Source organism: Ascaphus truei, chromosome 8 (assembly GCF_040206685.1).
Source record: "Ascaphus truei isolate aAscTru1 chromosome 8, aAscTru1.hap1, whole genome shotgun sequence".
NCBI classification, from domain to species: Eukaryota; Metazoa; Chordata; class Amphibia; order Anura; family Ascaphidae; genus Ascaphus; species Ascaphus truei.
This window is the reverse complement of record NC_134490.1, coordinates 85,582,279-85,606,025: the sequence shown is the minus strand read 5'-3', so window position 1 is coordinate 85,606,025 and position 23,747 is coordinate 85,582,279. Positions and strand designations below refer to the sequence as shown.

The 23,747-nt window shown below is 45.9% G+C and overlaps 2 protein-coding genes across 5 annotated transcripts in view; one reads left to right on the top strand and one right to left on the bottom strand.

The window, feature by feature from the left end:
• C8H8orf76 (chromosome 8 C8orf76 homolog) overlaps nt 1–21,733 on the bottom strand; it is a 69,096-nt gene extending 47,363 nt beyond the window's left edge. Inside the window, exons 1-5 of one of the 3 annotated variants that reach the window (XM_075612911.1) lie at nt 21,459–21,733; nt 13,986–14,078; nt 6,351–6,494; nt 4,963–5,444; nt 4,679–4,811 (exon numbers count right to left, since the gene is read on the bottom strand). In XM_075612911.1, the coding sequence (XP_075469026.1) occupies nt 4,679–4,811; nt 4,963–5,444; nt 6,351–6,494; nt 13,986–14,078; nt 21,459–21,728 (1,122 nt within the window). In that variant the 5' untranslated portion in view covers nt 21,729–21,733. The remainder of the gene's footprint in view (nt 1–4,678; nt 4,812–4,962; nt 5,445–6,350; nt 6,495–13,985; nt 14,079–21,458) is intronic. The other 2 variants (XM_075612910.1, XM_075612909.1) reach the window with 2 other exon arrangements.
• A 445-nt stretch (nt 21,734–22,178) lies between these two features.
• Nucleotides 22,179–23,747, top strand: part of MINPP1 (multiple inositol-polyphosphate phosphatase 1) — a 195,356-nt gene continuing 193,787 nt past the window's right edge. Inside the window, exon 1 of one of the 2 annotated variants that reach the window (XM_075612908.1) lies at nt 22,179–22,299. The gene's annotated coding sequence lies outside the window, so the exon portion shown is untranslated. Of the gene's footprint in view, nt 22,345–23,747 lie in introns of both variants that reach the window. The other variant, XM_075612906.1, reaches the window with a different exon arrangement.

The window sequence follows — 23,747 nt, the reverse complement described above, 5'->3', positions numbered from 1 at the left end:
CCGAGCCTTGTCAACGCAGTGACAAAATCTCCACTCACACCCTTCAAAAAATCATCTACCTTTAACCCTAAAGGAATGAAAGGTAGTTTTGTGGACACTTTTGCCGAGATGGTAATTTCAGATCTGGAAACAGCAAGTACGGATTTTAAATGCCATAGGCAAAATCTAAGTCAGGAGGAGAAAGAAGCTGTGAAATCCCTTGAGTGTAATAAAAACATAGTTATTAAGGCGGCCGACAAAGGGGGAGGTGTGGTAGTGATGAACTCTTCATATTGTAAAGAGGAGTCACTTAGAATATTAGGTGATAACACCACTTACCTAAAGTTAGACGCCAACCCAACTAACCCCTTTAAAGAAGAAATGATGGCCCTCTAGAATCAGGGTCTTCGGTATGAGATTATAACAACACGGGAACTGGAGTTCTTAACCATAGAACAACCTAGAATTCCGGTGTTCTATTTCATCCCGAAGATCCATAAGAACCTTGAGAGACCCCCCGGTCGACCAATAATATCGGGGATACGTTCGCTCACATCCAATCTCTCCCAGTTTTTGGATTATCTCCTTCAGCCTTATGTTGTTCAGGTCCCATCTTATTTGAGAGACACCTCGCATGTGCTAACCCTAATACAAGATCTTACCTGGAAGGGTGACTTCTGTTGGGTCACATGCGATGTAGTCTCATTGTATACGGTGATTGATCACCAGATGGGACTAGATGCTATTAGGAGAGTCCTTGAGAAAGATGTTGGGGTGGATGATAATCTGAGACAGTTCATCGTAGATGGGATCAAATTTATTTTGACCCACAACTACTTTAGTTATGACCGTGAGTTCTACCTCCAGACATGCAACACTGCCATGGGCACCAGGTTTGCACCTAGTTATGCGAACTTGTTCATGTCCATCTGGGAGGAGGACCATATCTGGTCCGCCAACCCATTTGGTGCAAACCTGGTGCTCTGGAAAAGATATATCGACGATGTGCTGTGTGTCTGGAGGGGGTCATTGGATGAACTTGAAAAGTTCCAGGACTATCTTAACACCAATACGTGTAACTTAAAATCTACATTTAATCAGAATAAGTCCACCATTAACTTCCTTGACCTTTCCCTTTATATAGTGGATAATACCATCCATACCAGGACATATCATAAAGAAGTGGATGCCAATACCTATTGGCATCTATCCACCATCACCCCAAGTGGCTCCAAAATATCCCCAAAGGTCAAGCTTTACGAATCAAGAGAAATTGTTCGGATGATTTAGTCTATCAGCAGCAGGTCAAGGATCTTAAAGAAAAATTTCTAGATCGGGAATACAGGGGTTGTGAATTAGATTTGGCTATCTCAGAGGTTAACAAAATAGATAGAGCCACTTTAATTTCAAAGAAAGCCAATGTACAAGGCTGTGTTAAAGATCAAGGAACATTTCCCTTCTTCATTACCCAATACAGTGGGTTGGCTCCTGTTATATCTAAGACATTAAATAAGCATTGGGGTATTCTCCAAAGAGATCCAATTTTGAAAACCTGTCTCCCTGATAGACCTAAAATTGTTTATAGAAGGGCTAGAAATCTAAAGTCCTCCCTTTCTCCAAGCTGCCCTATTGATAGTCTTAGGGATCGCCATGTTACATGGCTTAATGACCTGAAGGGATATTATATATGTCACAACTGTATTGGGTGTAAATATAGTATAAAAAGTAAATCATTCAAATCTAATGTCACTGGAGTAAGCTTTGATATTGAGACATTTATTAACTGCAAAACGAATATCTGTGTATACTTGTTACAATGCCCGTGTGGGTTACAATATGTGGGCCGTACTGGAAGGCCCCTCAAGCGACGTTTCGCTGAGCATATATATAACATCAAGAGGGGCCTTGAGACCCATAGTGTCTCAAACCATTTTCGATTAAAACAATCAGAATCCGGAAGGCCTGATCTGTATGGGCATTGATAATCCCAAGGGCAGTTGGCGTGGGGGAGACAGATTGAATTTAGTATCCAGACGCGAAAGCTACTGGATATATGCACTAAAAACTCTGTCTCCCCTAGGTCTTAACATTGAATTCGATTTGGCAGCATTTTTAAAAGAACCTTAGAGTTTGCTAATATTTTGGTATATGTTGTATCATTTTCCGTTATTTAATTGCATATGTTTCATTATAGATGTATTTATTTTATTATACTTGTATCTTTTTTATGGCACACAGTTTTTAAGGTTGCAATGAGTGACTTAGTTTGATCCCAGCAGCTTTCCTTAGATGGATCGCTGCTATTTGTCAACATTGCCAGCTGTTTGCATTATCCTTATACCTCCCCTTTGTGGGATGGCTGTTTAACTTGATCGGTATTTAAACCCTGCTCCCACTAAGCTCCCCCATCCCCTGAGGAAGTGACGCAGAGTCACGAAACGCGTAGGGAGGAGGAGCTTAGTGTTTTGAGCCGGTCCAGCCACCATAGTCAACCTGACGCTGCGAGAGCGCCCTGCACCGCCACACCTTTGACGTCACCGGTTCGTGAGCTGCGGGCACTGATATCCAGTAGGCCGCTCCAAGTGCGTATCAAGCTGTTGACAAGTTGCGGACGGCATTCGTGAGTCACTGTACTATCCCCCAATTTATTGTAAGTGTGGGTAGTTTGTGTTTTTAGTTTTTAAATAAAGTGTATTACGTATTACACCATCTGTATCAACTTTCCCTTCCTGCATTGGTATGCTGTATCCGCTTTCCCTGTGAGTGCGAATCACCGTATGGAAGGAAGAATCACCGCGGCCGGTCACGTGGGATCCGTGAACTATCGTGGTGAAGTGAGGACACAAGTACAGATTCTCTCCCCTGTATGCACAAGCTAGTATCTTGTAAGTGGGGTTTGTATGTCCATTGTTCTGGCTAGGGGCAGGAGCTGTTGCATACTGCGCAATTGGTGTGTTTCCTTTATGTCTCTACAGAATCACTGTGGACATCGTTAAGGGACTTATCACCTATCTGGAACTTTGTCTACATTCCTTCTACTAATCCCAGGAAGCCCCCATCTGAGACTGTTTCATTTGGATTACGGTATCTTGGACATTAATTCTAGCGCCGGGAACTCTTATTTTGTATTTGCACTTTTTGTTAACAGGTTTGGAATTGTCTGTTTTATTAGTCCCCTTGGCAGCTTCATTCACCACCACCTAAGTGGTGACTATCACGCACTTATTTGTGTATATCACGTTCACTTTGATGTAGGTTAGCGCTTGTAGTGGGTATTATTGTTGTTTGTTTTGCAAAATAGCTGAAGGCTTGCTTTTCTTTCTAATATAACTAGCATAATATCAATAACTTGTGCCCATTTATTTATTTTTTGTACTATAAATGTATAAGGCCAAAGTGACTTAAATGGCAGCTCCAGTCTGGATGCGGACCAAGTACTCTGCCTGAACCATATAGAATGTGGAGAGAAACATTTTCCTCCTTCCACCACTAATCAGAACTAATCTGTTGGGGGGGGGGGGGGGTTTAGCCATATGCCTCTTTATACGGCGTCTACCAAATAAAGTCGACAGAAACTGGACCTCTGTGAAAAACAGAGTAGCAGGGAGAAGTCATCATTCATCAAGATTCAAATGGTAAGCCCTGTTTTTGGCCATTCAAGTTCGTATTATAATATTTTGGTAGACGTCATTATCCGTAAACGCAAGAAGTAATGCTGTAAAAGCATGTGTTCAAGACAAAACGCACACATTACCATTGTTTTCAATTAAGCTGTGGTAGTTCTTGCGATAAATATTGCTGTATTGTTAATGCATCACACCGTTAACGTGTGCAAAGAAGCAGAGCCGTTACTATATGAAGCTTTAACATGGGAGTCAGTCTCAATTATCAGCATCAACAAAAAAACAGGAGAAAGGTGGGCCAGGGATCAATTTATATTTTTATGTTTCGGTATCATTGTCGTGCTTTGCAATCTATTCTATCAGAAATTATATTATAAACTGCCATTGTATAATGGAAGAGTGACTTCTAAATATCAGTTCTTAGCCAAGTCACAGTTTCAGTATTAAAGTTCTAACTTATGAGGAGAGGCTAGCTAAATTAGATTTATTTGCATTAGAAAAGAGGCGTCTAAGAGGGGATATGATAACTATATACAAATATATTCAGGGACAGTACAAGGAGCTTTCAAAAGAACTACTTAACCCACGGGCAGTACAAAGGACTCAGGGCCATACTTTAAGGTTGGAGGAAAGGAAATTTCACCAGCAACAAAGGAAACGTTTCTTTACAGTAAGAGCAGATAAAATGTGGAATTCATTAACCATGGAGACTGTGATGGCAGATACAATAGATTTGTTCAAAAAAAGGTTGGACATCTTTTTAGATGGGAAAGGTAAACAGGGATATACCAAATGAGTATACATGGGAAGGATGTTGATCCAGGGATTAATCCGATTGCCAATTCTTGGAATCAGGAAGGAATTAATTTTTCCCCTTAATGGGGTTTTTTGTTTGCCTTCCTCTGGATCAATAAGTATAGATATAGGATAAAGTATCTGTTGTCTAAATTAAGCATAGGTTGAACTTGATGGACGGAAGTCTTTTTTCAACCTCATCTACTATGTAACTACGTCCTGACAATGCCAAAATGGTCTTCAGAAAGAAAAGCTGCCATGTGCAGCAAAAACAAACTCACCTCAGTCATCAGCATTTGGGTTTGTTCTTTTAATCCAAAAATGTTCAACTGTTCCTCAATGTCCTCTTGAGCCTTTAAATTATTCTCCAATACAAACGATGCCTGTTGGTGTTGTACAAGCTGCAGTAGAAGCCTAAAAACAGAAAAGGCTGATGAAACTCCAAAAATTGATTAATTCCCAAAGTGCTTTTGTCAATCACAACTTTAGCATCAAAATGACAAACATACAATTTCACAATTGGTTGCTGTCGCCTTCGCTATTATATAATTAAATAAACTATTACCTTGCTCTAAAGAAAGATGCACATGCATTCATCAATAGCTCTTCTCTTTTAGTACATTTCTCTAACAAGGGTTTATCAGATTCCTCTGCAGTTCTTCGAACGATTCCCTGTTGTGCTGTATGATCACTGCAGCTGAATGTGTCCTTGCTTTTGACAAAGTGATTTAAACAGCACGGTTCTCCCCTGTGTTTTTCTCGGTCAGTGGTGGAGGTGTACTCATTTACTAACAGGCTTTCTATACCCAAATTAAAACTGTTAAGACCTTCTGATGAAGTCCTGCAGGTGAGAACACCAGGGGCCGCAAGAGATAGCCCCATGTAGGATTCAGCAAGCCTTTTCCAGATCCAGGGATTACATGGGTGTAAAGAAATCAGCTGCTGTAGACAGGATATGGCTTTTAGCAAGTTCCCCAAACGGCTGTAAATAGTTAATTGGAGGTTCAGGGCACAAGTCAAGTGATCTGTGTTGGATACTCCTTTCTTCTGAAATGAGAAAGACAAATATGCTGTCACATGATTCAGTGTTTGATTTATTAATGGTGTTCTAACAACCTGTGTGCCAGTGATTTCTGTTAACAAATCCCTGTAGCAGAATTCCCCCAACTTACATTTTTTCAAGATTGGAACCAGGGGGTCCTCGGGAGCAGACCCACACTCTTTTACACTTCAGAGACCACCCAGCTTCCGAGATACCGGTGAAGTTACTGGTGTTACTTCATTGATGTTAAAGGGGATTTAAATGGCCTTCCAATAGGAAGCCGCAACGAATGATGTTGCAGCTTCAGATTGGGCCGAGATTTAACAGCCACACTGTTTCCCCTGGAGGCGCATTAAAACCTCGTAACTTTACCGGTAAGGATCTCGGGAACCGTGGGGCCCCAGAACTGGAAACGGCGCAGTTCAGCTACAGGAGACACTTGGTTCCGATGTATGGAAGAGGAAAGGGGAGGAGGGCGAGGAGGAAATGAGTATGTGGGATTGCAGCTTTAACCAGCAGTTTGTGGTAACCAATGAAAAACACTAGTCTCTTATGACCAATGCAAATTCATTTATATTTTATTTATAGGAGGTCTACAACAGGATTATTTTATTTTTCCTAAGTATGTAAAAATCAGCGTTGGGACGGCTATATTGGAGGTAATTACAAGTGAGTGTGAAACAGTAAATGTAAATATTTGCCAACGTCAATATTATTTTTGTTTCCAAGCTGAAATAAAACAATAGATTGCCAAATGTCGCGGTCACACCAGTTATTTATTTTGGAACTGCCGCATGTTCAGATTAAAAAAGTGGTTTCAGATCTGGGCTGTTGGTTCTGTGTCATAGTGACCAACAAAGAATGCACTGGGGTCCCCCGTCGTTAAAACAATTCTAAAAAACAGAGTTTACCAGAATTGCCACAATCTCCAAAGCTTCAGTGTGTCTTCCCAAGTGAAGTAGACAGCGTGAGCGACTTTCCAGGACATCTCTTCTCATAGCTGTATTGGATGGTGGCAACAGTAGAAAACCTGTGTTAAACTCACAGAGAGCTTTCTGTAACATAAGCACAACATTAAGCAAGTTTTAAAAGTCACTCTAATTCAATGAAATACGCTCATCATAGAAACTAGACATTATAGTAACTATATAACTCTAGAAGTTGATCACGTTAATGGTAACTATGCAGCTCTAGAGGTTTATAAGTAAATGAGCACAATGGGATGGGGACAATTGAGTGGACAGTTTTGTGGGTAGAGCAGCAGCCTTTGACAACAACAAAATATCTCCTCCTCAATTATATTTTTTCACTCACACATTTTAGGTACTTTTGAAAAGAGACCAGAAGGTTTTAGTTGGTGGTGTTATTCTTGGGGCTGAATTATTGAAATGAAAGGGAATCCTGTCAAATAACAGCACTTTATTCAGGAGACTTTATTTCACTCTTGGTATTGAACTATTTCTTAATGAAAAAAGCATTCATGAATTTCTTGTTCTGGTTTCCTAAATACAAAAGGGCAGATTCATTAAGCGCCGATGCGAGTTAGGGCACACGATTCGGCGTTAACTTCAATAGGAATTTAAGGTTTACACTGAAATTTTATTCAAAAACAGGACTGGATAAAAAATAAAAAAGCATGGAACCGAATCTTGCAAAATGTATCAATGTTTAGCTTACGTCCCACATATCATCAATGCATAAGGTTTAAGAATACGATGGAGCACATTAGAGGATAAGGAGGTGAAGATGGACTGGATGGCTCTACAGCCCACTGCTTTACAAATGGCCAAAACCGGTTGGCGTGTTAATACAAACCGTAATTGTACTGACTAAATTTTGACTGTTTATGTTCAACTAGCTGAGAGACCCGGCGTTGCCCGGGATGTAATGTTCCCGCTCCCCTCTCTCTCCTCTCTCCTCCCCCCTCTCTCTGTTTGTCCCCCATTCACATCAATCCAGTCCCCCCCCCTCCCTCCTTTACAGCTTCATGCAGTGTGTGTGCGTCAGTCACTGTGTGCGCGCGCGTCAGTGAGTCTGATGCAGAAACAAAAACACACAGACTGACTGACGCACACACAGTCAGTGTGTGCGTGCGTGTGCAGCAGTCAGTGTTTGTGTGCGCGTCAGTCACTGTGTGTGTGTCCGTGCGTCAGTCACTGTGTGTGTGTCCGTGCGTCAGTCACTGTGTGTGTGTCCGTGCGTCAGTCAGTGTGTGCGTCAGTCGGTGTGTGTGCGTCAGTCGGTGTGTGTGCGTCAGTCGGTGTGTGTGCGTCAGTCGGTGTGTGTGCGTCAGTCGGTGTGTGTGCGTCAGTCGGTGTGTGTGCGTCAGTCGGTGTGTGTGCGTCAGTCGGTGTGTGTGTCAGCGCCGGGGAGGGAGGTGAGTGGAACGCCGGGGAGGTGATGTGAGTGGAGCACCGGGGAGGGGAGCACCGGAGAGTGGAGTGGAGTCAGTGCTGGGGAGGGGAGGTGAGTGAGCGGCGGGGAGGTGAGTGAGCGCCGGGAGGGGAGGTGAGTCAGCGCCGGGGAGGGGAGGTGAGTCAGCGCCGGGGAGGGAGGTGAGTGGAGCGCCGGGGAGGTGATGTGAGTGGAGCGCTGGGGAGGGGAGCACCGGGGAGGGGAGCCAGGGGAGGGGAGCCAGGAGAGGGGAGCCAGGAGAGGGGAGCCAGGGGAGGGGAGGTGAGTCAGCGGCGGGGAGGGGAGTCAGCGCCGGGGAGGTGAATGAGCGGCGGGGAGGGAGGTGAGTGTGATGGGGGGGCAGGAGGTGTGTGTGTGTATACCCGGCGTTGGCCGGAGGCAGGGAGGGGGGGCGTGAAAGGCAGGGGGAGTGAGCGCCGGGGAGGGGAGGTGAGTCAGCGCCGGGGAGGGAGGTGAGTGTGATGGGGGGGTAGGAGGTGTGTGTGTGTATACCTGGCGTTGGCCGGAGGCAGGGAGGGGGGGCGTGAAAGGCAGGGGGAGTGAGCGCCGGGGAGGGGAGGTGAGTCAGCGCCGGGGAGGGAGGTGAGTGCGATGGGGGGGTAGGAAATGTGTGTGTGTATACCTGGCGTTGGCCGGAGGCAGGGGGGGGGCGTAAAAGGCAGGGGGGGGGCGTAAAAGGCAGGGGGGGGGGCGTCAAAGGCAGGGGGGGGCGTCAAAGGCAGGGGGGGGCGCGTCAAAGGCAGGGGGGGGGCGTCAAAGGCAGGGGGGGCGTCAAAGGCAGGGGGGGGCGTCAAAGGCAGGGGGGGGGGGGGCGTCAAAGGCATGGATTCCTCCCCCTGCATTTCCTCACCTGGCAGCATGCCGCGCTCATCGGGCTGCCACTGGTTCTCTCCCCCCTCGTGGCCTCCGCCGACTCCCGGTGGCACAAAGGAGGTATTAACTCCCTGGCGCCCTCCTCCTGCTCCTCGGGGATGTTGAGCCGTAGAGAGCGTGCTCTGGGAGGTGAGGGGAAGTGGGAGGGGGAGAAGTGGGGGGGGGTGGAAGTGGGGGGGGGTGGGGAAGTGGGGGAGTGACACACACGCGACACCTACCTGTACTTCCGGGCGCCGCCATCTTCTCACTCGGCGCCGCGAGGGAGGAAGGGGGTCCTTCCGGGCGCCGCCATCTTAGGCGCCGCGAGGCAGCCTGCCTGTTTCAGTTGGAGCGCCGGCGGGGAGAGAGAGAGGTGAGTTGGAGCGCCGAGGGTGAGAGGTGTGTTGGAGAGAGACCCGGCGTTGCCCGTGAGTTAAATTTCCCGCTCCCTTCTCTCTCCCTCTTTCTCCGTTCTCCCCAGAGGGGAGGGACGAACAATGGACAGGAGAGGGGGGGGACGAACAGTGGACAGGAGGGGGGGGGGGGGACAGTGCACAGGAGGGGGGACGGGGACGGACAGTGGACAGGAGGGGGGACGGGGACAGTGGACAGGAGGGGGGCAGTGGACAGGAGGGGGGGGCAGTGGACAGGAGGGGGGGCAGTGGACAGGAGGCCGGGGCAGTGGACAGGAGGGGGGGCAGTGGACAGGAGTGGGGGGCAGTGGACAGGAGTGGGGGGCAGTGGACAGGAGGGGGGGGGCAGTGGACAGGAGGGGGGGCAGTGGACAGTGTCGCACACACTCAGTCACACACACACACACGTGTCTCAGTCCCGTGAATCGCCCTTTCTCAGTTCCGTTTGGCGCCGCAGGTGGGGGGGAGGTGGGGGAGCGACACACACGCGACACCTACCTGTACTTCCGGGCGCCGCCATCTTCTGACTCGGCGCCGCGAGGAAGGGGGTCCTTCCGGCCGCCATCTTAGGCGCCGCGTGGCAGCCTGCCTGATCACCCACCGGGGAGGGGGAGAGGTGAGTTGGAGCGCCGCCGGGGAGGGGGAGAGGTGAGTTGGAGCGCCGCCGGGGAGGGGGAGAGGTGAGTTGGAGCGCCGCCGGGGAGGGGGAGAGGTGAGTTGGAGCGCCGCCGGGGAGGGGGAGAGGTGAGTTGGAGCGCCGCCGGGGAGGGGGAGAGGTGAGTTGGAGCGCCGCCGGGGAGGGGGAGAGGTGAGTTGGAGCGCCGCCGGGGAGGGGGAGAGGTGAGTTGGAGCGCCGCCGGGGAGGGGGAGAGGTGAGTTGGAGCGCCGCCGGGGAGGGGGAGAGGTGTGTGTGTGTGTGTGTGTGTGTGTGTGGCGCCGAGCCTAGGGGGAAGAGAGTGGCAGTTGGGTGACGTCACACCCACCAATCTGATTGGCCAGAGGCTGAGGACCAATCAGATTCACCGCAGCTAGTACCAACCATTCGATTTTATATATTAAGATAATGGGACAGCCCATAAGACTCTGTCTGAAGGTGTATCCTGCCTTTATACGTTTAAAACAAAAACAGTTGAGTTAAACATACATAATTTTTTTTAAATAAAGAAAAATAGCGGGTGTCATATCATGACATTACGTTTTTGTTTTTTTAAATATATATATATATATATAAATCTGGCACACGAGAGGTTAATGCTGGTTACAAATTGTTTTAACAATACAAGAATTGCTTTTATGGCATGTAAAACCACACCAAGCCCAGTTTATGTGCTGATCTAGTGATACGGGTGTCTGGAGTCAACATATGGATTTGCAAGTGATGGGGGGGGGGGCGCGCGAGGGGCAGAGAGATTTAACTATGGCTTCCCTGATACTAGAATAAACAGGACCTTTAAATGTACATTTAAAGGCATTCTTAAGGGGATCTGCAAATATCAAAGGGCGTGGCTAAGGTAAATGTATTAAATATGAAAATATAACGGACTTGCAAATATTTGATTTGTGTAATCCCGACGGTTAATATGAGACCAAAAACCAGGTTTTTCTATGTATAATCTCTGAAATCTGTTCCCTATGCAAAAATAGAAGTTATATCGTCTGATACAGATGAGTATATTAAGCACACAGACATCGCAGTGAAGATTGTGTGTCTAAGTATTATAGAAACAAAGTTATGAAGTATTTTATATATTGAGGCAAACTTTATAAGAGTCCCATGGAAGGTTTTTTTCTTTTAAGTTGTAAAAATGTGCGAGATTGATGAAATGGTGGGTGAGAACACGCCCAGAAAGGTGGGCTTATGTTGTTCTCAATTAAGGGAATTTAGTATATGAAGTCATGCTTTTGAATTATGAATAAGAATTCAACAGAGGTGAGTTTTGGGATCAGACACATGAATTCTCGGATAGTTCAGGCTCCAGTGACCGCTCTGAGAAGAACCTGATACATGTGGTAGCGCTGGGGGGCGCGGCGCTTACAGAGGCCCCGTGCTCTTCGCCAAGGCATTTAAATTAAATGCCGGGGGAACTGGTGAGGCCACTGCAATGTCCCTTACCTGGTCTTCGGCGACGCGTCATATAAGGAGGGGAGCGCGAGCAGGAGGGGAGAGCAGGAAGGTGGGTGCAGCAGGGAAAGTTTGCACACCCCTGTGGTAACGTATAGGGAAGTCTGCTTATTTTCAACTATTTATTTTTAAATACCAGAAGTTTTTTTTTATTTTTCAAGGAATGTTATACATTAAATTAACAAAACAATATATATACACAATCTTAATGGATCCTACATTAAGATATACATACATGACCTTTATCTTTTTATTTTAAAAAACTGTCTGCATTTATAATAATGAAAGAAAGTGACAGAGGTCACTGAAGTCCCCTATAAGTTGCACTCACGGCAAAAACAAGTAGCATAACTATAAGATACAAATATCCTCAGTATGGACTCAAGGTCCCAGGTGAAATAAAATAATAGCTAGAGGATATAAAATCCACAGATAGACAAGTGTCTAAGACAAATAACCATGATCCCTAAAGGACCATGTATCCACAGAAACTGTCACATTCTTTCATTATATTTCTTTTCCCTGTGCACCAGGCCTTCTCTCTCTATATATTATTTTTGGATATTATGGTTTGAGCGACGTCCCACTCTCTTGTTTTCTGCATTTATTATAACTATGATCTTGTAATAATCTTTTTCTGTAACTCAAGCACTATTTTTATTTATTAAAGCTAACCTTTACTGTTGCATGCTTTGTAGAGAGAAATTTACATTTTCAGACACATTTTGCTACAGCAGTTTTAAGTGCACACTTTCTGTAAGTAAATAAGGACCAAAGACACTGGCAAATATAGTTGTTGCATTATCTTTGGTGGTGGCGGATTAAAGACATATTGTAACCGAGTACGGGTAAAAATGAACTAATTTGAAGTACCTTGCGAAGGAGAAAGATTAGCGGTGTGTATTATTCCTGATTGTATATATAAGTCATGTGCACCGTTCGTGACAGATGGTTGTCACGCCTGTATGCCCGCAGACCAAGCTAGACCCCAGTACTGAGGTGGGAACGGTATGATACCACACACCCACAGCAGTGGGAGCAAGCCCGGAGTGTGGTATAGCGTTGCTGGGCCTGTTGGAAGAGTTGTTAGTATATACTTGCAACGCTTGGGGAGTGTCCGTGAGAATAGTCGTGTCATGTGTCATGTTCAGGGGGTCCAGAGGGAGTCGTCAGAGAGCAAGCCAGGTCCTAGGAAGCCAGAGGTCAGCGAAGTCGTATGCGTAGCAGGGTTCAAGGGGTTACCAGAGAGCAAAGTAGTCCAGCGGACGCGTCGCCAGGCGCGCGGAACGCCACGCCATGGGCATCATGCGCGGAGGAGGCAACGGGACGGATGGCACCACAGAGGAAGGTAAAGGAGCTACCGCGGAAGAGAGGGAGCGGGGAGGATTACAGCAGGGGCTGCGGGAGCGCGTGGGTATGCGAGACCTGCGGGGAACGCGCTGCGGCAAGGGGAGAGAGGTAGACGGTGAAGGAGAGGAGTGGGAAGGGGCAGAAAGTATAACGGGAGATGGGAGAGAGGGAGAGGAAGGAATCTCCTGAGTCGTCACAATGGTATATTGGGACGGATTGAGGGGAGATATTATTCATTTGAGTGTCCATGCGCGAGAATAGTTAATCAGCTGGATAGCTTTGTGTACAGGCATACCCCGCTTTAAGTACACTCACTTTAAGTACACTCGCGAGTAATTACATATCGCCCAATAGGCAAACGGCAGCTCAAGCATGCGCCTGGCAACACGTCCTGAACAGCAATACCGGCTCCCTATCTGTACCGAAGCTGTGCGCAAGCGGGGAGACTATAGAGCCTGTTACACATGCGTTATTTAAATCCGTTATGCATGTTTGCAGTATAGTACATGCATCGATAAGTGGGAAAAAGGTAGTGCTTCACTTTAAGTACATTTTCGCTTTACATACATGCTCCGGTCCCATTGCGGACGTTAATGCGGGGTATGCCTGTATTAACCCTTGTCCCATATACAGGTCACGTGGTCACAGGTGTTACTGTAACATGTAGTCACTGCACAAGGGCTGTTATATAAAGGATGCGGCCGCGCATTCCTATGCGAACGCGTGTGCACGTGCCGCATGCTTTTCCTGTATATAGTGCCGGGGGCTGCAGGTAATGTATATATGTGTGTATGTGTGAGTGCATGAGTTGTGCGAGTGAAAGGAAGTGCTAGATAAGATTTTTCAATGAAAAAAAAACTTTAATAAATATTTTTTTTTTAACTTCTGCAATCACACACACACACACACACACACACACACACACACACACACACACACACACACACACACACACACACACACACACACACACACACACACACACACACACACACACACACACACACACAATTTCCTCATCTTCACTGCTGTCTGTCTGCTCCCCTCTCCCTGCCGTGCGCGCGCGGCCCTTCTATAGAAAGGCTGACTAACGTCAGCCAACTAAAAATCCGCGTGCGCACGGCGCAGCACACACACAGCACGCACGGCGCAGCACACACACAGCACGCACGGCGCAGCACGCACACGGCACTATACAACGTGCCTAAGTCTCTTTAGAGTGTTTAAATGTCATGACAAGATTATAAAATAATATTCACAACTTTACAAACTAAACAATGAAAAAAGTAAGAGCTTTAGAAGCAATTGTTTGTTTTTCCATATAAATAGAGTGTGTGACATCATTACAGTTTCATACTTAAGAAATGTACAGTAATCGATTATTAAATATATACCTCAAAGTCTTCCTGTTTATATGCTAAATCTCCTTTGAATTTCTGTGCTGTGGGAATATCGACGCAGTCCTCACTAGCATCTTCATAAAACCACTGTGAATAAAGCATACAAAGAGAAAATTAGCAGCACTCAATTACAATACCTTTATAAAAGATCAATCTTTCAGAACAATCATATTTTGTAACGACATATGAAGTGGATGATGCCAGAAAGAAAAAAAGATCAAAGTGGTAATAGTTTGAAACATCTAATAAAGTAACTTATAAACAGATCCGAGATTGCCAAAATGAAAATCAAATTTTAGCAGCTTAAGAAGCTATGCATCTTATCGCACCATTTCCTTAGAGGCAAACCAAGATGGCGGATTAATATATATATATATATATATATATATATATATATATATATATATATATATTTACATGTAGAGGTATCAGTACCGTGTTAGCCGAGCTTCAATAATCAAAAAATAAATAGATGATACCGTTCTGTGGCTAACGAAATGCTTTTATTTGTGCGAGCTTTCGAGATACACTGATCTCTTCTTCCGGCGATGTTACAATGAATGAAGCAAGCAAAAGGTATACTTAAAAACAGTGTCTCTTGGAATGTTATCTGTGCTAGTCCTTCCCCCGGTGTGGATGTGTTTTATGGCTAGAGGTGTCAAATTGTTCCTGAAAGCAAGTGATGTAAGAGGGTGTGTGTATCTGTGTGAATATAAATGAATGGAGATCCCACAGTATATACAGTGCTTTACAAAAGGTGTGTGTGGAGTGGGAGTGGATATAAATGGTGTGGGTAGGGTGGAAATGTGAGAGATTGTAGCATAACTAAAAGTGTGTGTGGATACTATCTGGTCCATATAGGTGTATAGGGATGGAAAAACAAGGAGTATTAGTATGTGTAAGAGACAGCTGTGTGTGCATACATATAGCACAGTATGTACAGACATGGTCTATAGCGCTCATGGGAAGAGAGTTCACTTGTGTAAGCAATGACTCATAAAATTTCGATCTCTGTTTAGGCCACCGCTAAGTGGCCCGAACAGTTGCATAAATTTGTATTCATGCAACCGTCTCTCTTTCGGTGTTTTAAGATTACCTTGGAGTACGGCAACCCTCAGATCGTTCATCTCATGGCCAGAGTCAGAGAAATGTTCGCCGACAGGACTGTCTCTTGATCCGCACGTGATGCTGTGGCGATGCAGGTTCATTCTCTTGTTTAGCCCCTGTCTGTCTCACCTATGTAGTAGCAGCCCCCTGGGCATTTCATGCACATGATGAGGTACACGACATTGCTGGAGGAACAGGTGAACCTTCCGCTGATTTTGTATTCCCGATTCCTGTGTGGTATTTGTATTGTGTCCGCTGTGTAGAGCATTGCGCAGGTTTTGCATCTTGGGTCCTGGCATGGTTTCGTCCCGCATTCAGTTGTACTGCTGAATACTTTACTCCTCACCATAATATTCTTGAGATTATGGGGTTGTCTGTATGATAATAAGGGTGCTTCAGGGAAGACCTGTTGCAGTCTTGTATCTTCCTGGAGGATGGGTTGTAGTTTCCTGGCGATCTTGCGTAGGGCTCCTAGGTGTGGGTTATATGTGACCACCAAAGGTACCCTGTCGCTTGTCTCCTTCTGTTTGTATTCAAGGAGATCACTTCTTGGTATTCTGGTGGCTTTGTGAATTTGCTGGTCTACAATTCTGTGGTTATATCCACGGTTTATAAAGTCTGATCTCAAGGCTTTAATCCGCTGGTCTCTGTCTGTAGGTTTGCGGTATACAGAAGTCTGTAGTTGGTTGTTCTTTATAGTAATGGTGGTGTCTAGAAAATGTACTTCATCCGGGGAATGGGTGAGTTTGAGGTTGATGGTCGGGTGGAAAGTATTGAAGTTGTCATAGAACTGTAGGAGGTCCTGTTCGCCAGAGGTCCAAATCAGGAGGATGTCATCGATGTAGCGAAGGTATGTAAGGGGTTTCAAGTGACAGGTGGAAAGAAAGTCACTTTCCAGTTTTGCACAGAACAGATTGGCATACTGTGGTGCCATCCGAGTACCCATAGCGGTCCCGGTTGTCTGGAGGTATGTGTCATTTCCAAATGTGAAGTAGTTATGGGTCAGAATAAATTCGATGCATTTAGTCACTGTCTCTGTGAGTGGCTCCTGCGGTCCCAGAAAGTATCTGCAGGCTGAAATCCCATCCTCGTGGGGGATGTTTGTACAAAGTGACTCTTCATCCATAGTTGCTAGTAGTGTTCCTGTTGGGAGGGGGCCAATGGCATTCAGTTTGTTTAGCAGGTCGGTGGTATCCTGGATATAGCTGGGTCTGTTCCTGACAAGTGGTTTTAGAATGCCCTCCACCCAGCCAGAAATATTCTCGGTAAGTGTGCCAGATCCAGAGATAATAGGGCGACCAGGGTCACCCTCTTTGTGAATTTTAGGGAGCATGTAGAATGTGCCAGGTTTTGGATTAGCTGGTATAAGGTCCAGGATTTGTTCTCTTGTGCGGATTGGGAGTGTTTTAATGATCCTGTTGAGTTCTCTCATGTATTTTTTAGTTGGATCCTCCTGCAGGTGGGTGTAATACTTTGAATCAGAGAGTTGCCTGTGTGCTTCCCGCAGGTAGTCTGTGGTGTTCATTATGACCACTGCTCCTCCCTTGTCCGCAGGTCTGATTGTTATGTTGTGGTTGGCCTTTAGCGATTCTATGGCTCTCCTCTCCATCAGTGTCAGATTATATGTTTGTTTCCTTACTTTGTCCAGGATGGTGGTTTTGGCGCTGTGTCTGAAGCTTTCAATGTACCGATCCATTGTGGGGTTGCGCCCAGTTTGTGGGATCCAGTTGGATTTTTGCTTCTCCCTGCTCATGTGCAGCGGCTCCCCTTCTGCCATGTTGGCATAATCTTGGTTGTGTCTGTTGTGGAAAAACTCCTTAAGACGCAGCCTTCTGAAGAATTCTTCCAGGTCACTGGACCTGGCACACTTACCGAGAATATTTCTGGCTGGGTGGAGGGCATTCTAAAACCACTTGTCAGGAACACACCCAGCTATATCCAAGATACCACCGACCTGCTAAACAAACTGAATGCCATTGGCCCCCTCCCAACAGGAACACTACTAGCAACTATGGATGTAGAGTCACTTTATACAAACATCCCCCACGAGGATGGGATTTCAGCCTGCAGATACTTTCTGGGACCGCAGGAGCCACTCACAGAGACAGTGACTAAATGCATCGAATTTATTCTGACCCATAACTACTTCACATTTGGAAATGACACATACCTCCAGACAACCGGGACCGCTATGGGTACTCGGATGGCGCCACAGTATGCCAATCTGTTCTGTACAAAACTGGAAAGTGACTTTCTTTCCACCTGTCACTTGAAACCCCTTACATACCTTCGCTACATCGATGACATCCTCCTGATTTGGACCTCTGGCGAACAGGACCTCCTACAGTTCTATGACAACTTCAATGCGTTCCACCTGACCATCAACCTCAAACTCACCCATTCCCCGGATGAAGTACATTTCCTAGACACCACCATTACTATAAAGAACAACCAACTACAGACTTCTGTATACCGCAAACCTACAGACAGAGCCAGCTATTTGAGGGACAACAGCTTCCACCCGACACACACCAAACATGCAACCATCTACAGTCAAGCCAAACGATAATACCAGATATGCTCCGACACAGCAGACAGAGACCAGCGGATTAAAGCCTTGAGATCAGATTTTATAAACCGTGGATATAACCACAGAATTGTAGACCAGCAAATTCACAAAGCCACCAGAATACCAAGAAGTGATCTCCTTGAATACAAACAGAAGGAGACAAGCGACAGGGTACCTTTGGTGGTCACATATAACCCACACCTAGGAGCCCTACGCAAGATCGCCAGGAAACTACAACCCATCCTCCAGGAAGATACAAGACTGCAACAGGTCTTCCCTGAAGCACCCTTATTATCATACAGACAACCCCATAATCTCAAGAATATTATGGTGAGGAGTAAAGTATTCAGCAGTACAACTGAATGCGGGACGAAACCATGCCAGGACCCAAGATGCAAAACCTGCGCAATGCTCTACACAGCGGACACAATACAAATACCACACAGGAATCGGGAATACAAAATCAGAGGAAGGTTCACCTGTTCCTCCAGCAATGTCGTGTACCTCATCATGTGCATGAAATGCCCAGGGGGCTGCTACTACATAGGTGAGACAGGGCAGGGGCTAAACAAGAGAATGAACCTGCATCGCTACAGCATCACGCGCGGAACAAGAGACAGTCCTGTCGGCGAACATTTCTCTGACTCTGGCCATGAGATGAACGATCTGAGGGTTGCCGTACTCAAAGGTAATCTTAAAACACCGAAAGAGAGACGGTTGCATGAATACAAATTTATGCAACTGTTCGGGACACTTAGCGGTGGCCTAAACAGAGATCGAAATTTTATGAGTCATTGCTGACACAAGTGAACTCTCTTCCCATGAGCGCTATAGGCCATGTCTGTACATACTGTGCTATATGTATGCACACACAGCTGTCTCTTACACATACTAATACTCCTTGTTTTTCCATCCCTATACACCTATAGGGATCACATAGTATTCACACACACTTTTAGTTGTGCTACAATCTCTCACATTTCCACACCTACCCACACCATTTATATCCACTCCCACTCCACACACACCTTTTGTAAAGCACTGTATATACAGGCATACCGCGGTTTAAGGACACTCACTTTAAGTACACTCGCGAGTAAGTACATATCGCTCAATAGGCAAATGTCAGCTCACGCTGCGCCTGTCATCACGTCCTGAACAGCAATACCGGCTCCCTACGTGTACCGAAGCTGTGCGCAAGCGGGGAGACTATAGCGCCTGTTACAAATGCATTATTTATATCAGTTATGCACGTGTATGACGATTGCAGTACAGTACATGCATCGATAAGTGGAAAAAAGGTAGTGCTTCACTTTAAGTACATTTTCGCTTTACATACATGCTCCGGTCCCATTGCGTACGTTAATGCGGGGTATGCCTGTACTGTGGGCTCTCCATTCATTTATATTCACACAGATACACACACACACACACCCTCTTACATCACTTGCTTTCAGGAACCTTTTGACACCTCTAGCCATAAAACACATCCACACCGGGGGAAGGACCAGCACAGATAACATTCCAAGAGACTGTTTTTAAGTATACCTTTTGCTTGCTTCATTCATTCATTCATTGTAACATCGCCGGAAGAAGAGATCAGTGTATCTCGAAAGCTCACACAAATAAAAGCATTTCGTTAGCCACAGAACGGTATTATCTATTTATTTTTTTAATATATATATATATATATATATATATATATATATACATATACCTTGTGTAAAGCACTGTATATACTGTGGGCTCTCCACTCATTTTTATTCACACTGATACACATACACACTCTTTCTTCACTTGCTTTCAGTAACCATTTAACACCTCCAGCCATAAAACACATCCACACCGGGGGAAGGTACAGCACAGATAACATTCCAAGAGACACTGTTTTTAAGTTTACCTTTTGCTTCATTCATTGTAACATCGCCGGAAGAAGAGATCAGTGTATCTCGAAAGCTCGCACAAATAAAAGCATTTCGTTAGCCACAGAACGGTATCATCTATTTATTTTTTTGATTATTGAAGCTCGGCTAACACGGTACTGATACCTCTACATATATATATATATATATATATATATATATATCTCAAATGGAAATATTACTGAAAGCTCATTTGCATGTCTTAGACAGGTCTGCAATCCCGCTATATATATATATATATATATATATATATATATATATATATATAAAAATATATATATATATATATAAAATCAGGGGTTTCGGGAGCTGAACCCCATTAATTTCAGCTCAGGGGAGCCGCTGCTTCCGAAGATACTTACCTGAAAATTAGGTGCCTGTAGCTGCTCTCCAAGGCTACCACGGATCAGAAGTCTATATGTCTATCTCCGGAAGTAAGGGGTCTCTGGAGCTGAAATTAACAGCATTCAGCTCCTGAGACCCAATGCTTCCATTTTTATTTTATTGTTATTTTTTTTTAAAGCGCCGGCTTGGATTGCTCCTTTAATTCATCAAATGGTTAAAAAAAAAAAAAAAAATTTAGTAGAGAAGATACACCTCTATAGTCTCACTTTGAAAACGATCCAGGAAACTTGACCAAAACATAGATGAGATGGAACAATTAAGCTGAATTTTTTCCATATTATAGAACTGTATTACTTGCTAACCTCCAACGCTATTTTGCATGTGTATCAAGCATGGTCAAAAGTGTGTGTGTGTGTGTAGGTTTATAAGTGCACTTTTTAGAACTTCTTAAAATGACCGTCAGAGTGCCCCATCCTGCTTTGTTAGCAAGACCGCAAAGCACACTTTTCCCAGGCGCGGCAGTGTCGGACAGGTCAGTCAGCGCTGCCTAGTCTGCTGTGCAGGAGGGGGGTAGATTGGAAAGTGGGTAGGAGAGAACCAGGACCAACCTCTACTACTCTCTATAGCCCAGATCCACAAAAAGGGTGCTAAAGCTTTAGCACACTTTTGCTCCCATTCATGTGAATGGGATTTAACATTCTAAAGCTTAGCACCATTTTTTGGATCTTAGCCAATGCCTTCTGCAAGTGTGTGTCTCAAACTGTCAGTGGGTGTGCACACACGCGGAACTGCCGAAACGGGCACAGACTTTCTCTCCTCATCCCACCCAACAAAAAACGCTGGCGCCTAAGTTTTTTTTTTTACATTTGTGTCTGTCCCTGAATTATGTTAGTTTCCGGTCTCATTAGTGGATGACTATGTAAAATTAAAATGCAAAGGTCTGGAGCCCACTGTGTTCACTCAAAAACAAAAAGGCAGCTTAGCTGAGGGGGTTACCTCTGAGCTAACCCCTGACCCAACCCCCCAGTTCCAGAGCAGCAAGAGTTTACATTTTTTTTTTTGTAAATGCACAGAGCCCAGAGTGCAGCCCGCCTGGCATTCACAGTGCACCATGGGGTACCAGTGCTAATGTCTCATGTTCTCAGTGGTTGAGCAGTAACTACAGTAGTAGTCACACAGCAACCTGCGTGTGAACATGTTGTACAGACAACACACAGTGCTTTCTTTCTGCTAGTGTTTGGAAAACACAATGAAATAGTTTGCAGCTAGTATGCACTGACACGAGTACAAAGCACCACTAATGTTTATTTCCTCCCACCCAGGACACCCTGACACTACCGTTTTATTTTTAAGTCACTTTGACCACTGAAAGTAAACCCCCCTCCGTAGCTCGCTGAAACCCACATTCAGTGAAAAACATACAAACATGATTAGAGAGGGGGAGATAAAATGGCGGTTTAACCTCTCCGCTACCGGGGGGGGAGCCGGTGACATGACACACAAACACGGGTTTGCGCTGCGCACCTGTGGCTCGCACTGCCTGGCGCTGTACGGCTCCCCGCTCCCGGCCGCCCGTTCCCTGGGCTCCGAGAAGACGGAGTCTTCAAAGTCGCAGCCCGGGATCTCCATAGTGATGAATCCAACGACCCCCCGGAAAAGCGCTGCGACGCGGGTCCGGCGCGTAAACGTGTCCCCGGGGAAACAAACACCGCAACAGACGGTTCCTACGCGGCAGAGCAGAACCGCACAACCCTGTCCCCAATGCCCATGCGCAGCATATCTTCCTCCGCACATGCGTAGTGAGTGTGAGTCGGCATTTCGCATGCGCAGTGGTGGTAGTGAAGCTGAGTCGGCATTACGCATGCGCAGTGGTGGTAGTGAAGCTGAGTCGGCATTTCGCATGCGCAGTGGTGGTAGTGAAGCTCAGTCCGCATTTCGCATGCGCAGTGGTGGTAGTGAAGCTGAGTCGGCATTTCGCATGCGCAGTGGTGGTAGTGAAGCTGAGTCGGCATTACGCATGCGCAGTGGTGGTAGTGAAGCTGAGTCGGCATTACGCATGCGCAGTGGTGGTAGTGAAGCTGAGTCGGCATTTCGCATGCGCAGTGGTGGTAGTGAAGCCGAGTCGGCATTACGCATGCGCAGTGGTGGAGTGAAGCGGAGTCGGCATTTCGCATGCGTAGTTGTGGTAGTGAAGCTCAGTCCGCATTACGCATGCGCAGTGGTGGCAGTGACGCCGAGTCGGCATTACGCATGCGCAGCAGATGTTACAAGTCAGATCGGCAGTCAGAGTCACGCCTGTGTGCCATTCGCAGTGTGTGTGTATGGGGGATGGATGTCCAGTGACCATTAGCGGTGTGCTTTCACGGTGAGGCGCCTGCAGGTGGTACCACGCGGAGGAGACCCAGCTGCGGTGTGTATAATTATTTAGCTGAGGATGTTACTATTAGACATACACAATCTAAGCAAGATCAGCATCCAGTCCCGCAGTTATATGTGTATATATTTAATTGTTTCCATTGGAGCGCTGCCGGGAAAGTGTCCTTAACTATACAGCAGTAAACAGAGACCCCAATACACGGCCAATGTTGCACTTTGTTTAGTTACTTTCTATATGGGGGTCACTTAGTTAAGTCTTTTGATTAAAACAAGCTATGCAGTGGATGAAATACAAAGGACACAGTATAACATTGGTAGTGTAGGTACCTGCTGACAGGGTGTAACCTTGATGTGGTTGCAGCTTAACATGTTTTGGCCAAAAGATTGAACTAAATGACCCATACTTATGGGGGGAAAAAATATATAGGAGGGCCCTGCTCATACGGCGGGTTCTGTTCCATGGCGGTGCCGCCGCAAAGCAAAAATTGCCGAAAAGTGGAACCGGTGATTTTTGGCGTCTCCTACCCTTCAGCGCATGTACAGGCTTGCAGGCCCCCCTTCTGCACATGCGCGAACTCGGCCGTCCCTGTTCTGCGCAGACATGGCGGCACCCTTCTCAGTACCGCCGTATTGGTGGATTGCTGAGAAGCGGGGCCCTATTGTATTGCAATGAACTTAATAATTTATCATATTGGACAAGCGTTTGTTTCTTTGTTTACTGAGGATGTTTATATTTCCTTTGGGTGGGGTAAAGGGGAATAATACACATCTTGGTAATGGCCTTTTAATAATGTGTATCTTAAGTTAAATACGGTCATAGACCCTGAGAGAGGTTATGGGGTTAAATTGAGGGTTTTGCAGTGAATATTAATTTCTGGTACATATCCTTTTGGGTTTGCATATATCGGCTTCATTGTTAACTTGTTCACAGTTTCTGATTAATGGGGCAGTCTCACCTAGCTTACCCCCCCCCCCCCAAAAAAAAACATGTTGTAAATAAAGTAACTGTCATTGGCTTTCTTCAGCAAATGTGATCATGCTTGAAGCCAATATTTGGCTGCTTTTGTTTTTTTGGAATGGGTGCCCTATAGATGTGGCTACTATACCAAGGGTGGCTAACAAAAGTCCTCAAGGGCCACCAAACAGGTCAGGTTTTCAGGATATCCCTGCTTCAGCACAGGTGGCTCGGTCAACCTGAAGCAGGGATATCTTTAAAAACCTGACCTATTCTTGGCCCTTGAGCACTGGAGTTGCCCACCCCTGTACTACACCATAGGATCTGGCACTCCAGGTAGCTACGTCATAATCTTTAATGGTTTATATAGGGGAGAAAGCATTCTGGATCTATGAGGAAGGAAGAGGACCCCTTCTTGATGGAACGATAATGAGTGCAGGGGACTGCCGTAGCAACTTTGACACTCAAAGGGTTAAATATAA